The 15,785-nt window shown below is 46.9% G+C and overlaps 1 protein-coding gene across 1 annotated transcript; it reads right to left on the reverse strand.

The window, feature by feature from the left end:
* Positions 1 to 272: 272 nt before the first annotated feature.
* On the reverse strand, positions 273 to 15,507 carry LOC103595377 (cytochrome P450 4A11). The gene is made up of 12 exons (XM_008578761.1): positions 15,282 to 15,507; positions 12,351 to 12,492; positions 8,637 to 8,681; positions 7,997 to 8,124; positions 6,878 to 7,002; positions 6,337 to 6,491; positions 5,799 to 5,905; positions 5,517 to 5,707; positions 5,279 to 5,412; positions 2,241 to 2,305; positions 2,021 to 2,097; positions 273 to 441 (listed from the first exon to the last, which is right to left on the reverse strand). Exons 1-12 carry the CDS (start codon positions 15,474 to 15,476, stop codon positions 273 to 275), a joined length of 1,533 nt encoding a protein of 510 aa, XP_008576983.1. The 5' UTR covers positions 15,477 to 15,507.
* Between the last annotated feature and the right edge of the window lie 278 nt (positions 15,508 to 15,785).

Genomic DNA, 15,785 nt, shown 5'->3' on the forward strand with positions numbered 1-15,785 from the left:
AGGGCAGGCAGGTGATCAGGAGTTGGGTGAACAGTCAGAGATGCAGGCAGGAGGAGGCAAGTAGACAGACAAACGGGTAGCAAGCCTGGAGAAAGGTGAGAGAGAGAAGGACAGATAGACTAGAGGACAGGAAGCAGGGCAGCAGGCAGGTGAGAAGATGGTTTCTATCTAGAAAGCAGGATGTGGGCAGACGGGTGGGGACAGGAGCAGGTGACAGGAAAACAAGATGGCAGGAAGGAGTCTTTCAGGGCCCATCTTTGTCCCCATCAGGGTTAAAGGAGCTTCCTCAGATGCAGATGAATCCCATTCTTGGACTTCAATACAACTGTCGGCAGAGGGGTAGGGACCCGGGTGGGATCCGGTAGTAGCTTAAAGCGGAGCAGCGTCAGGGCCACGGCCACCTTCAGCTCGATCATGGCAAATTGTTTCCCAATGCAGTTCCTGGGCCAGGCAGGGACAGTGAAATGAGAAGTGGCCTCAGGCCCCGTTCTGAGCTGGTCAGGCATTGGTCCCTGAGCCCCAGTCCAAAGCTGGTCATTCAGAGTCATCCTTCATGTGTCCCAGCCCCCAAGCCCCTTTCCTTACAGGTCACACACACCTCTACCCCAGCCTTGGTTTATAGTCTCCCCTGACCTTTACAAAGCCTACCAGTCTTCCAGAACTAGCCCTGACCCTCCTCTGTTCTTAGCAGGCATGAAATTCTGTTAGGACAGGGCCTGCACTCCAAGGCACAGAGTCTAATAATATTAACCATCTAAGAATTTGTCATTAGTTTGCTCACTCCCTGCACAATCCTGATTTCCCAGTTTGGTGGCCAGCTCAGTGCACAGCAGGAGAGGGATAGGACATAGTCTCAGGTGCTGCCCATCTAGGGGAACACACAGGGGCCCAGATCTTCAGAGAGAAGACAAGATGGGCAGGAAGGGCAGTCAGAAGGGTAGTGGAGAAGCTTCCTGGAGAGGACGATGAGTTGATGACCCTCCAGCTGTTGTCCCATCAGCCTGTCACTCAGTGGTCCAGGATTTTGCTTGATCCTCACCCCTCAGCCTACCAGCTTCTGTAGCTTCTAATTCTACTCCAGAAATGTCCCTTCCTGCCATCCATCAGTCTCCTCAGCTGGCTTTTTCTGGCTTCCCTGCCTCCCTTTCTTCATACTGAAACCACGGCCCAGCCCAGACCCTCCTATGATCTCCATCACAGGCAGGACAGTGTCCACATGCCTCAGCTGGCAACAAAGGCCTCCATGGGCTGGGGCCTCACCCACTTCTTCCCTATCCAGCCCCATTTCCTAGCTCAGTTCCTGATGCTGAGATCCCTGGACAGCCCTCCCTTCACCTCTCCCTCCCTGGGCCCCCAAGGTATCGTAAGTGTTTTACTCATGGACACACCATAGTCTAATACCTAGGACAGTGCCAGGAACATGCTGCTCAGTAAGTAAATGAGTGAGGTAAAGAATACATGAAGGAGTGATTTCTGTCTTGAGTATAGTATCTGTCTCTGTAGAACACACTACTATAACTTTTCAAGTGCATGACCATACAGTTAGGACATGCAAACCATCTAGAAAACACACACATGCAAACTATTCTTTTGCTTCAGTGATTCCAGGATTAATGAATTGGGTAGAATGTATAGAAAGAGAGGAATGTATCCTTTAATATTCATGACAATAGAAAAGAATAACACCTGAAGTTTAATTTACGTGAGAAAATCTAATTCATTAAGTCATACTTCCAAAGTGAGGAAAACACCAGAATACATGATGTTTGGAGCCCCCACTGACACTGAATTTTGGCTGGCCACTGGGAAAGGGCTGTGACTCAGAGTCTCCATGGTGTGCCCTGAAATGATACTTCTCTTTTGTACAGAGACATCGACAGAAGTCCTCCTTCCCACAGACACCAACACACAGGGCGTAAGTGAAGATACCATATATGAATATAGAGGATCACAAACATAGGTATGTGTCCAGAAACCCCTCTTCTTCTCCCACCCCGTTACCACACACAGGATGCCTCACCTTGATCCTCCCGAGAAGGGCAGGAAAGCGTGGCTGTGTCGAGCAGAACTTGGTGCAAACCGGGAAGGGTCAAACACCTGCAGAGAGAATGACAGGGCCAGGACAGATAGGGGTCACTCCTGCTTCCAACCCATGAGGGGACAGAATGCCAGAAAGGGGAGCAGGAGGAGGTGTTGGTCCTGGGAAGTCATCCCATTCCTTCCTCCCGGGGCCCTCATACCTCTGGGTTTGGCCACACCTTTGGGTTGTGGTGAAGGGCATAAATGTACAGTACGACTATGGTACCTGTGGAGTAGGGAGGGGACAGAGAAAAGACTGATTTTACCCTTGGGTGGGGGCCTGGTTCCTCAGCCAGCAAGGGGCATGTGCGTGCACAAAAGGCCCAGGACCACAAATATCATGATGAGTAGATGATCCTGTTACAAGGGAGGTGTGGTGGCTTGGCCAGGCATGTGAGCACAGGTGAGGAGCAGAAAACCATGAACCCAGAAATCATAGCAAGAAAGCATTGTACACTTATAGTTTGTAGTAACTGAAGTAACAACCGACATTCATCAAGTGCTTTCCATGAGCTTTTGGAGAATACATATTAACTCATTTGATAGAACCAAAAAAGATACTCTTATATCCTCACTTTTCAAATGAGGCACTGGAGCCTTGGAGGGGCTGAGTGTCTTGCCTATGATCACGTAGGGCTTGGATTCAGACCCAATGGGTGTGAGCTGATGGTGGCCTCTGAGCATGGCAGGGGTCTTATATCTGGTCATCAGCTACTCCCTGTCATCAACCTGAGGTCTCAGAGACTGGACCACATCAGAGCCAGGACACTCAATTGCTGGTCTCCTTCATTTGTCCTGACTCCATAGGGAAATAACCACATCTCTCTCTGCCTCTGTCTGATTTTCTCTCCAGCACTCTACATCCCAGGAAACGAAAATTTTAGGGCTAACATCCCAAAGGCACATCAGAGGCCACGGATGTGAATAACTAGGTGAATAAGAGTCTAAGATTGAGTCATCATCATATTGACTGATGTGCGTTTATCACAACGGAGTTATCTATGCATTACGTCAACTATAGAGGATGTTAAAAAAGTGTGATGATACAGGAGTTCTGGTCAAGATGATGGAATAGATGGTCCCCAGTGTCACTCTCTCCTACAAACCAGCCAATTTACAAGTATAAAAATGTAACATCAGCCAAGCTGGGGCCACTGGAGCTCAGGGGAAGAGAAGGAGAGACCTATGGAGTTCATGAAGGCAGGAGAAGCCACAATGAGAGAAAGAAAAAACTGCTCTGAGCATTTCGGGCTGCAGCTGCTTTAATGCTAGAACTGCTGAGCGCACAGAGCAGGAGTCGGCAGAAGCCATAGCTGTGCCCTTCAGATGGAATTACTTGGAAGCGGGAGGGGAGAAGAGGGCCTTGGTGGCCCCCAGGGCTGCAAGACCACTAACATGGTTCCCGTAGACCCACGCAGGAGCAAGGATCCAGAACAGCTGGAAATGGTGAGCCATTCAGAGGCCAGTGAATCATCGCAAGTGACTGACACAAGGCCCGTCCTGTGTGAAGTGTTTGGAGCATGGGTGGTGGGGGAGACAGCCCCACTGGGAGAACACTGGGACATAGCAAGGACAGCCAATCCACCCCCCAATCAGCACAGGACCACTCAGAGGAGACTGGTTGGGAATGCAGAATAGCATGGAGTGCAGTTAGATGTAAAAACTCAGGCCCAGATCAGAGTTTCTATACAACCCAGGTGTACTGAGTCTCTGGAGAGCTGGAAGTACCTATAAGGTCAACCATTAAACCCTGAGCTGCACAAAAAGCCTTCCCTAGGGAAACAGCAACAAAACAACAATTTAGCTCAACAACACAGCTCAAGTATTGGTTCCCACAGGAAGTTCCCCTGTGTTGGAAGTAAGCAAAGGACAAAAAATTAGTTCTGGCCCAGGCACACCACCAGCACCTTGGGGCCTGCCAGGAGATAGGAGGCATGGAGCCAGGGACAGGACCCCCGCCCACAACCACTCACACTGCCAGTGCCTTGGGGCCCACCTGGGGACCTGAAGTATGGAGCCAGGGACTAGACCTCCCTCCCACAACCAGGCACACTGCACCAGTACCTTGGGGCCCACCTGGGGACCCAAGGCATGGAGAAGGGGACCGGACCCCCCTCCCACAACCAGGCACACTGAGTCACATCTCAGGGCCCACCTGGGGACCTGAGGTATGGAGCCAGGGACAGGACACTCCCCACAACCAGGCACACTGCCAGTGCCAAGGAGCATGCCAAAAACATCACCTCCATGTGGGTGGCCCACCACAGCCACCACAATAGCCATGGTTGCCATGAAAGTGGCTAGATGCCACCACCACCATGCAGATGGTCCACCAGTCACTGGATTGCATTGATACAAGGAGAGTCACCAGTAGAGATAAAGTCCATTTTTCTCTCCACAGAGTCCATTTCAGGGTGACAGAAGAGCATCTGCTCTATGATATTATTGGGGGACCTGATCACACTTCTCAGCATTGGACAAATCATCTAGGCAACAAATCAACAGAGTAACCATTATTCTTTCAGAAGGAGAGAAGAAATCTAGGGTAATTAGAGGGGGAGTGGGGAGGCAGAAAGGGATGGGGGAGATTGGACAAGGGGCATAAAGAATAATTATTATTTGTAACTATATATGCTAGTAATATTGATTTGATCAGGATATCTCAATGTTGAACACCCAAAATATGTATAATCAATTTTGATTCAATAAAAATTAAAAAAAATAAAAAACAAAAAAGTGTGACTATGCAGGCGGAAGTGGTCTCTGAGTAGCTTAATCTTTGAGTGAGAATAACAGAATGTCAGAGCCACCAAAGTTGAGTTAACTGTAGACTTATAAATCCATGAATACTAAAGACAATGGGATGTTAGCCCTGTAGAATAACAGAAGCTTAGGATTCTCTTCCTGTGGAAAACAGACTTGAAATGATTCTTACAGGTCATTCAGGCCAATGTCCCATAATGGAATATGTTCTTTATGTGTAGGAAGGAGCACTCATATTTACTGAACTTCTGCCGTGGTCCAGACCTGTGCCAGGCATTTCATATACCTCATCCTAAGTACAAAGTATGTATCAATTTTACTGTTGAGGAAAGTGGGGAGCCAGAGAGGTTCAGAACTGCTGAAGCACATGTGAGTTTCTGACCCTTGCTGTGTCCCTGTGGAGTGCTTAGGTGAGTGACCATGGGAAAGTTCATACCTTTGGGTAAGGAGCGACCATCAGGGAAGGTGATGGGCTTGCTGAGCTCTCTGCCAACACTGGGTACTGGTGGGTAGAGTCTCAGCGCCTCCTTGATGCACATGGTGGTGTAGGGCATCTGGTCCAAATGGTCCCTGAAAAGAAGCCCATCCTGAAGAGAGGGCAGAAACTGGGCAGACCAGGGGCACTGCCCCTTTCAGAAAGGGCAGGGCTCTCCCACCTCTGAGCATTGACTCACCAGGTGATGGGTGCTCCATCTCCCAGGAGGCTCTGGATCTCCTCACGGCACTTCTGCTGATGCTTGGGGTTCTTGGCCAGAGCATAGAGGATCCAGGAGATGCTGCTGGCAGTAGTGTCATGGCCCGCAAACATGAACGTGTCTACTTCAGCACGAAGGTCTTCATCAGGCAAGCTGCTCCCATTCTCCGTCTGGGGGAGGCCATAGGGGGAATGCAGGGTTCGTTTTTCCCTGGCTCTATGATTCTGGGCAAAGCCTCAGGGCTTTCCTACACACACTCACTTTGGTGAAGAGGAGGATGTCCAGGAAATCCAAATGCCTTCTTCTCCTGACCTTTTCCAGTTCTCCCTCCTCCCGCAGATGAGCTTTCCTCAGCTTGATCACTTGGTCTGTCACAGAACAGTGGTTGTCAGGCAGAGCTGAGAGCTACAGCAACCTCCAGTAGCCCCAGCTGATCCACCTGCCCCAATCTGGGTGCCAGGTAGAGCTGAGGATGAGTGTTGGAGTGGTGTGTGGGTCAGAGTGGGAGCTCCAGCTCCATCGGATGCAGACCAGACCTACCTTTAGTAGCACAGCCCATGGAGCCTCTGCCTGAATGCTGCTGGGAAGGGGTGTTGATCAACCTCAGCAATATGATGACACAGGCAGAGCCCTGCACAGCCCCTGGCATCGTAACATCTCAGCTCCCTATCCTGGCACCAGGAAAGTCCCCAGCATGTCACCAGGGCAACTAGGGGGCATGGTTTGGCCTGAGGGGGCAGGGTCAGCTCCTTTGGGCTGTGCCTGGTAAAGGAGGGGAGGTAAGGGGAGGAGACAGGACCTGTGTGCTGATGAGCAATCTGGCAGGCACGGTGGGCCCAGCGGCCAGCAGGGGTCAGCCTGTAGATGGTGTCATTCTGGTGAAAGGCATTCCTTATGCGGCAAAAAACCAGGTTGTTCAGGTCCCCAATGGCCTGAATGTAGGACTGGGAATTCCTGAGGGGGAAGATGCAGAAAAAAGTGAATTGGAGTGGTGTGAAGGGGCAGGGGGGGTTCTGTTCTGGAAGCTGAGTGGGGCTCTGGGTAGGGATTCCACCAACAGTGGGGACAGACAACACTGATGCATCCATCACTTTGTACTGCAGCCCTTGCGGTCCTCTGGCCTCCGTAAGATGGCCTGAGCAGCCAGGCTTCTACCTGTGCCTGGGATCAGGGATCTGTGGCTGAGTCAGGGTTTGGCCTGGTCTAGAATTAGAGACTAGTAGGGGGCTGCATCTTGCTTTGTGTGGAGGTGAGCCTCCAAGCTGCTCCATCTGCTTCCCAGGAAAGTTCACACCAGTTGGCAAGAACAAGGGCCCTGCGGCTAAAGGGTTGTCACCAACCTGTCCAACTGGATGCTGCCCTGGTGGCTGAAGGCACATTTCATGATGGTGTCCAGGGTCATCAAGGAGACATGCTGAAAAATCTCCACAGGGGAGTCCTGGCCAATGAGCTCCTCCAGTTTGTCCTGTGGCAGAAGGGAGACACTGGCACTTCTTGATTCCCCTGGAAAGCCTGTGCTAAAAGGCAAGGCTCTTTCCCTGTATCTTCAGACACCCAGTCAGGATCCCTCACTTTATAGAGCAGATGCCTTTCAGCAAGCTGGGACTGTGAAGCAAATATTTGTAAAGTGATGCCTGTTTCTCACATAGTTTTAATACATAATTAAACATACATAGCCTCTCACAATAGTCTGAACTGTTTTGAATTTTGGAAATCAGTTATGACTTTTGATTGATAAGAAACTTTTTGCTTGGAGGTAAAAAAGTAAGAAGATTTTTTAGTGTTTTGAGAGCTAAGCTAGCCCTGAGGGCCTGGTAGGGCCACATCTTGAGGGAGCAAAATGTCTTAGGTTTCCTAAGAAAGCCTAAGCAGCCAGAAAAGACCTTCTTTTGGGGGGGACCCAGGAACTTCAGTTCCTTTTTATTCATCAAATGTTTGTTGAGCACACTGGCTGAGAAATCAGAGTTCTGATGGAAGTGATGATATGGCGAGTATGGTTCTGAGCATGTTGACCTGGTGTTTATTTCACTTTATGGAGTGGCTCAATCCATTCTGAAGCCCTGAGCCCTAGGCCAGTGTCTAACTGAATGACATCCTGGGATGTCCACCCTGCCCCTGAATCTGCCATTGCCTGTGCCAGCCAGGGACAGGTCTTGCTATCCAGTAGGATTGACCATTTCTCTAGTCCTTTAAGTGTGCTGAAGACTTGGAAATGGGAGGAGAGGGCCCTGAATTCCTCATACCCTTTTTTCTTCTAACAACAAGCAAAGTGAGGATTCAACTTGATACCTTTGTATTCTTTTATGCCTCCACTTTTGGGGAACCCTGCTCTTACAGTAATGAGCTGAGAGTGCTCTTCCATGTGACTGTGATGGCTGTCCATGGGACATACATATTTGAGTGCAATCTGTGAGAGTTTGCGCTGTGTGTGGGTGTGAAAAGGTGAGGGATGGACTCACCAGCATCACTCGGACGGAGTTTGCCATGAGCCCTACATAGGGCTTCAGGATGTCATAGTGGAAGGCTGGGGTCAGCATGCGCCGGTGCTGGAACCACGTCTGCCCATCCAACAGGAGCAAACCTTGCCCTGTGTCAGAGATGGGTGTTGTATGTTTGTGTATGCATGAGAAGAGGGGATAAGAGGGATGACAGGTGACAATTTGGGAGGGATGGGGGTGGGGTGTCCTGCAGGAGAAAACCCAGAAGAAGGTGCATCATGGACAAAGGCAGGAAGGTCACGGTATATTTCAGGAACATGAATTCCGCAATCAGGCTGGTACATTTGATGTATTTATGACAGCTATAAGATAAAGGTTGAAAAAGTGTTGAGGGCAGGTTGAGGAGGACATAGATAAATGTCAGGTTGAGAATGTTTGGAGAGAACTAAGGAGTGATGTAGAAAATGCTGAGCCCAAGGATGGCTCACACCACCAGCAGGAAGGGTGAGTGTCTGGTTAGAAGAAGAGAAATGGGGCTTGATTTAGTGATGGGGTTATGACAGTGGTGGCCACCTCCTGTTGTTCTCTGTGTGCCCAAATAGATAGCTCTTGGTAAACCTAACTAGCATACTGACCACAGTCCTAGTTTGGATGTACTCACCAATCCAGGGAGCCAGGAATCTGTAGGAACCATTAGATTTTGGGTCTGAAAGATAAGAAAGGCTTTACAGGAAACTGCCAGGCCAAATAAGGCAGCCCCCAGGATGTTGCTGTGGTTTAGACCATCGAGTGCCACCAGTTCTTGATGACTGCCAATCGGGCAGTTTTCCCATATTACCTTTTATTTGCCTTCTAGCCCTTTTCCTCTCTGTCCTGAAAGTGAGTGTGGGCTCAGGAAGGCAGACTTAGTGTACCAGCAGCAGAACACGCACAGAACTAGATGGTGAATTAGAAATACGGACTATGTCCTTAATGCCAAAGAATAAGGTGGAATCTTTGATTTTCTACAGTTGGTGGTGACTTCATCATTCTCTGACCAAAGACAGGCAGCAATTTGGAGTTCTAAACCCTAGTTGGTGTGGCTATGAAACTGTTTTTTTCACATCTGGGAAATATAGGGTATTCAAATTGGAAAAGAGTTAGTCAAATTTTCCCTCTTTGCAGATGGCACAATCTTATATGTAGAAAAACCTAAAGACTCCACAAAAGAACTCTTACAACTGATAAACAAATTCAGTAGAGTTTCAGGATACAAAATCAACATGCAAAAATCAGTAGTGTTTCTGGGCAACTAGGCAAACTGTCACTACTGCCCTGGGGCCCCACCAGGGCCCTGCTGGGGTCCTGCAGCATGGAGCTGGGAGAAGCCAAACCCAGCCACAACTTAGCACACTGCTGCTACTGCACTGGGATCCTGCCAGAGTTTTGAGGCATGAAGCCATGGGAAGCTGAACCCACCTGCAACTAGACAAGCTGCCACTACTGTCCCGGGGCCCTACTGGGGTCCTGAGGTATGGAGCTGGGGGAAGCTGAACCCAGCTGCAACCAGGTAAAGAGCACACCAAAAACACCATTTCCATGCAGTTAGCACACCATAGCCACCACAATTGCCATGGCTGCTGTAAAAGTGGCTAGTCTCTATAACAGCAGTTGCAGCCACCAAGCAGTTGGCATGCCAGACTCTCAACTGCATTGACACAAGGAGAAGTACCAGCAGAGACCAAAAAAGAAGGAGAGGTCCTCTCTCTCTGCAAAGCACACTCCACAGTAATAGAGGAAGCATCTGCTTTATGGTAATAGGGGAGGACTTGATCACACCTCTCAGTACAGGACAGATCATCTAAGCTAGAAATCAACAGAGGAACAGTTAATCTACCAGATGGAGAGAACAAATCTATGGTTATTAGAGGGGGAAGGGGAGAGATAGGATAAGGGGCATAAAGGATAAGTATGATTTGTAATAATGAATACACTAATAAAAATAAATTTTAAGAAATCAGTAGTGTTTCTGTACACAATTAATGAACTAGCTGAAAAAGAAATAAGAAACCAATCCCCTTTACAATCACTACAAAAAAATTGCCTAATAATAAATTTAGCTAAGAAGGGAAAAGATCTCTATGATTAAAACTACAAAACACTGATGAAAAAAATTGAAAAGGACACACAAACAAAATTAACAGCCATACCATGTGCAAGGGTTGGAAGAATTAATATTGTTAAAATGACCATACTACCCAAAGTGATCTACACATTCAATGTAATCTCTCTCAAAATACCAATGACATTCTTCACAGAAATAGAAAAAACAATTCTAAAATTCATGTGGCCCCAAAATAGCCAAATAAGGCTATTTATAAGGCCCCAAATAGCCAAAGTAACAAAGAACGAAGCTGGAGGCACCACACTACTTGACTTCAAAATATATTACAAAGCTATAGTAACCAAAATGGCATGGTACTGGTAAATAAAAACAGACACATAGACCAACAGGACAGAATAGAGAGCCCAGAAATAAATCCACACATTTACAGCCAACTGACACTTGACAAAGGTACCAAGAACATATATGGGGAAAGGACAGCTTCTTTAACAAATGGTGCTGGGCGAACTGGATATCCATACGTGAAAAAATGAACCTTGGCCCCTACTTTTCACCATGTAAAAAAATTAACTCAAAGTGGATTAAAACTTAAATGTAAGAACCAGAACTATGAAACTACTAGGAAAAACATAGGGGAAATGCTTCAGGACATTGGTCTGGGCAAAGATTTTATAGGTGAGATTTTAAAAGCAGAGGCAACAATTACAAACATAGATAAATGTAATTGCATGAAACTAAAAAGCTTCTGCACAGTAAAGTACTCAACAGAGTGAAGAGACAGCTTGGAGAATGGGAGTAAATATTCACAAACAATTTATTCTACAAGGGATTAATATTTAGAATATACAAAGAACTCAAATAAATCAACAACAACAGAAATAATCTGATTAAAAAATGGGTAAAGGGCTGAGCCCGTGGCGCACTCGGGAGAGTGCGGCACTGGGAGCACAGCAGTGCTCCCGCCACAGGTTCAGATCCTATATAGGGATGGCCGATGCGCTCACTGACTGAGCGCGGTGCGGCCGGTCTCAAAAAAAAAAAAAAAGGGTAAATCTGAACAGACATTTCTCAAAAGGAGATACAGAAATGGCCAACAAGTATATGAAAAAAGTGCTCAACATAACTAAGCATCAGGGAAATGCAAATCAAAATCATAACGAGATATTATCTCACCCCAGTTAGAATTGCTATTATCATAAAGACAGAGAATAACAAATGCTGGCAAGGATGGAGAGAAAAGGGAATTCTTTTACACTGTCAGTGGCAATGTAATTCGTACAGCCATTATGGAAAACAGTATAGAGGTTCCTCAAAAAACTGAAAATAAAACTACCATATAATCCACCAATCCCATATTGGGTATTTATCCAAAGGAAAGAAAATCAGTACATTGAAGGAACATCTGACCCCCATGTTTATTGCAGCACTATTCACAAGAGCCAAGATATCGAATCAATGTAAGTGTCCATCAGCAGATGAATGGATAAAGAAATGTGGTATATATACACGATGGAATATAAGTCCTATTTGGCCATTAAAAAAGAATGAAATCCTGTCATTCATGACAACATGGATGAATCTGGAGGACATTATGTTAAGGGAATTAAGTCAGTCATGGAAAAATAAATATTGCACATTCTCATTCATATGTGGGAGCTAAAAACTTAAGCTCGTAGAAGTGGATAATAGAATTGTGATTATTGGAGGCCGAGAAAGGTAGGTGGGAGGGGAGGATAGGGAGTGGTTGGTTAATGGATACAAAATTACAGCTAGATATGGGGAATAAGTTCTAGTGTTCTTAGCACTCTAGGGTGACTATAGTTAACAATAATTTATTATATATTTTCAAATAGCTAGAAGAGAGGATTTTGAGGAATGATAGAAATGAAGAAAGAAATGATATATTTGAGGTGATGGATCAGCTAATTACCCTGATTTGATCATTACACATTTTATACATGTATAGAAATATTCTGTACTCCATAAATTTTTATTTGTACAATTATTATATGTCAATTAAAAATACAGCAAAAATAAAATTAAAAAACAAACAAACAGAAAAAATAACAGACAGCCCTACACAGTTGTTTTAAACTATCAAGGTTCAGTAAATATTTTTGGTCTTAGGCTGGATTGTGAGCTTGGTGGATGGATGGTAGAGGGTCAGACACTGACTTTGAACTGCTACTTTCTTCTATAATTTTACAGAACCAGGGGCATGCACTCAAGAGGGAAGAACTGCTCCAGTAGGGATGTAGGTCTCAATCTCACCTGATCTCCCCAGAACCATCTTTATGTAGTCAGGGTCATAGAGCAGCATACGGACTTTGGTCCCCCACAGCCAATGAGGAAAGGCACTTGGCAATTTCTGTACCCACTTCATAGTCCATTGTAGCTCCTGGTCCTTTTGGAACTGTCACCAAGGGAAAGACAAATCAATGAAAACTTTAGTTCTAGTCCTTGCAGCGGGAGTGAAGGACAGGATGACCACAGGGATGTAGTTCTGGATGTATCAGTAGAGGTTAGGACTTTGGAACCTTTTCTAATGACCTGGGCTATGATCCTGATTCTTGCTGTCTCTCCAGGACTTGGCCTAAGGCCAGATCATTCTGTTCCCCTGATAGACAGAGCTATGAGTTCTCACTCAATACCGCCTGCAGAACCTTAAGTCAGGCATTGTCTCTATGCTGTACCCCACCTTTGGAAATCATTAGTACAACAATTTCCATGGGCAATTTGCATGACAACTTGTGTCACTTGATAATCAGTTTTGTAACATAATTTAGCTTATTTAGAGAATATAATGGGTTATACTTAAAATTTTAACTATACAGTAATTTTATATTGTTATATTGATTGTTATATTTTCATTATTATCCCAGCATACATGTACTTGTTAAGAAGTAATAGTGTTTGGGATACATACAATTAAGTGAAAAAAAGATTAAATGCATGTATAATATTATTCTAGGTGTTGAATATGTACAGATTTTTAGAACAAAGTCTGGATGTATGCATATCAGAATGGCATTGATCTATGATTTTGAGAGTTGGCTTTCTTGTGCTCATTTTCACTTATCAATAAAAAGAAACTTTCGTGAGCTCCAGGCTACCCTGAGTTGTCTTAGGAACTTTTCAGTGTCAGTCACAAAGTCCTTTGCTTTTTGCCTTCAACTTCTCTAATCTCACCTCCTGCACTGCTGCCAATTCCACCGTGACCCTTTGGTTCCCTTCTTCTTTGTGGCAGAGCAGCTGCCTCTCCTCAATGTCCAAGACTCAGCTTGGTTTCATCTCATCTGGATTCTCATAGACATTTGATCCTAGGGATGTTCCATTCAGTCAACTCTTCCTTATTACACCTGCTTCTATATAACTCAAAGCAACAGTCTGCTACATAGGTATCTAATCTGTGCTCACATTTTTCCGACAACTGTATTCACCGGCTCTTGGGCAATTTGCCCTAGAATAGGACAGGCTCCTTCATTCAGCACATGCTTATTGAGTACCTACTGAGTGCCAAGCACTGGTTCAGGTTCTGAATGAAGATGCAGCTATGGATCCTTACCTGTTTGGAGCTTCCAGTATAGTTTTGGAAGCAAAGATTAGGAGGCCATACAATAGAAGGTAATTAACGTTGTGGTGGAAAGAAGGCCAAGCATATGGGGATGCTTTGGAGAGGGGACCTAACTCATTCAGGTATTCATTCACAGGTTGAGTCATAATTTACTAAGTTCCTATTGGGTTACAAAAATGAATCAGAGATGGTCTCTTCCAGAAGGAACTTACAGCTAGGACACTGCAGAAAAGTACCTCAATCAGGTTAATGCTGCTCTGTCCCCAAGGGGACAGTCCATAGGAAAAAGAGTTGCCCCTCCATTCCCAGGAGACCCAGGAAGTCTTGGAGGAGATGACTTGGGGCTGGGATTTGGCAGATGGACATAAGAGGGACAAAGTTATTCCAGACAGAGGGTACAATGTGAGCAGAGACATAGAGGTTGGAATGTATAAGCAGGTAGGGAGGACAAGGAGTAATTTTAAGATAAAGGAGGAGATTAGGAAAGAAGAAGGGAGAGAGAAATTGGGGCCAGTCCCTGTAGGGCTTGGATGTTTCCATTTCCCATCTTTGGTTACACTCTGCTGATAATCATGTTTCCTCCTTTGCTGGGAAATGAGTGGCCTCAGCTCTCTGCAAGCCCTTCCCCATCTCCTAATGTTAGTTCAGTGCATAACCCCTTGGTGAGCCCCTCTTCATGTGGCCCTTCACCTTGCTGTGCAACCCCACACCTAGAGATGACAGTGCAAGGAGGGTAGGTGCTGTCCCTCCCCCAGCACTCCAGCTGCTCTTTTCCCTTCTTCCTCTGCCACTTCACACACCTGGGCCAATCATCGTTCTGTGCCAGGGTCTGTGCTTAGTACTAGGGCAGAGGGAGGAGGAGGGTCTGCTCTGCTCCAGGGAGTTCACTACCCAGGGTATGTGGGAGGAGAGCTGGGAAGTAGACAGACGCTGTTTGATGTTGTGACTCAAGCATCAATGCCCCTCACCTGTAGGACATTATGAAGGCTGTCCCCCTCATGTGTGCCCACAACTGTCAGAGTTTCAGCCCTGAAATCGCCCCTTCTGGAAAATCCCCCTCTCTTGGGCAGACTGAGTTGTTTAGTCCCCAACAACTGATATCACCCATCCACCCCAGCAGAGTGAGTTCTTTTCCTGTGGCCCGATACCCTCTGAGACTCATGCCTATTGTCTCCATGACCTAGAAGCCCCCAGGGCAGAGATTGCATCAGACTGATGTCTGCATTTCTAGGTAAGCTCAGAGCCAGGCAGAGAGGATGGCATCAAGTGAGAGGGGAAGGAAAGCATTTAGAAGCCTTGCTCTTTGAGAACAACAGAGGCTGCTGGGGGTGCTCAGCTTGGAGCAGAGATGGCTTAGGAAGGACCCACCATTGCCCTCCAGGTGCAGGGTTTCAGATCTGCATGAGGAAGGGGTGAGTGGAAGACGTGAGTTACAGCATGATGGGCTTCTTGAGAGGAAGTGAGCTCCCCATGGCTGGGATGAGCCAAGACCTGAGAGGTAAGCTGGGTGTTGCTCAGAGGCCGTGGGCTCCTCACCCAAAAAGGTTTTGTCCTACAAACTTGCTGACAAGGCTCTCAGAGCCCTGGCCCTCCCTGCCCTCCCATGCCCCTGTTCCTTTCTTTCTTACCTCCTGGTTGTGCCCAAAGAGCCAGTGGGAGGGAGGTGACGGGAACTGCTTTAGGGCTCTGAGCAGCCCCCGCCTGTGCAGGTAGAGCTGGGCTGCTTTGAGCAGCAGCAGAAACAGGCCGAGCAGGCAGGCCACTTGGAGGAGCCCAGAGATGCCGCCTAGGAGTCTGGAGGGGCTCAGCACAGAGACACTCATGGTGCAGCAGCTTCTGGATCACTGACTGTCCCTCACTGCCACTGACTGCCCCTGGGAGGCTTGCCCCACCTACCTGTGGGGAGGGTGAAGGGCAAGGACAGAGCTTGGACCTCAGCATCCAGAGTTGATTAACCCTCGAGGATCCACTAGGGAAACAGTGAGAGAAAAGCTTTATGAGCTGACAGTGGCAATGTCCATGCATACACCCACTCTCCCCTCCCCATATTACTCACAAATATTTAATGAGCACCTACTGTGTTCCAGGCAGTGTGCTAGGTGGTGGGGCAGGGCTGCAAGGAAAACAGATAT

Source organism: Galeopterus variegatus, unplaced genomic scaffold, assembly GCF_000696425.1.
Source record: "Galeopterus variegatus unplaced genomic scaffold, G_variegatus-3.0.2 Scaffold1753, whole genome shotgun sequence".
Classification (NCBI taxonomy): domain Eukaryota; kingdom Metazoa; phylum Chordata; class Mammalia; order Dermoptera; family Cynocephalidae; genus Galeopterus; species Galeopterus variegatus.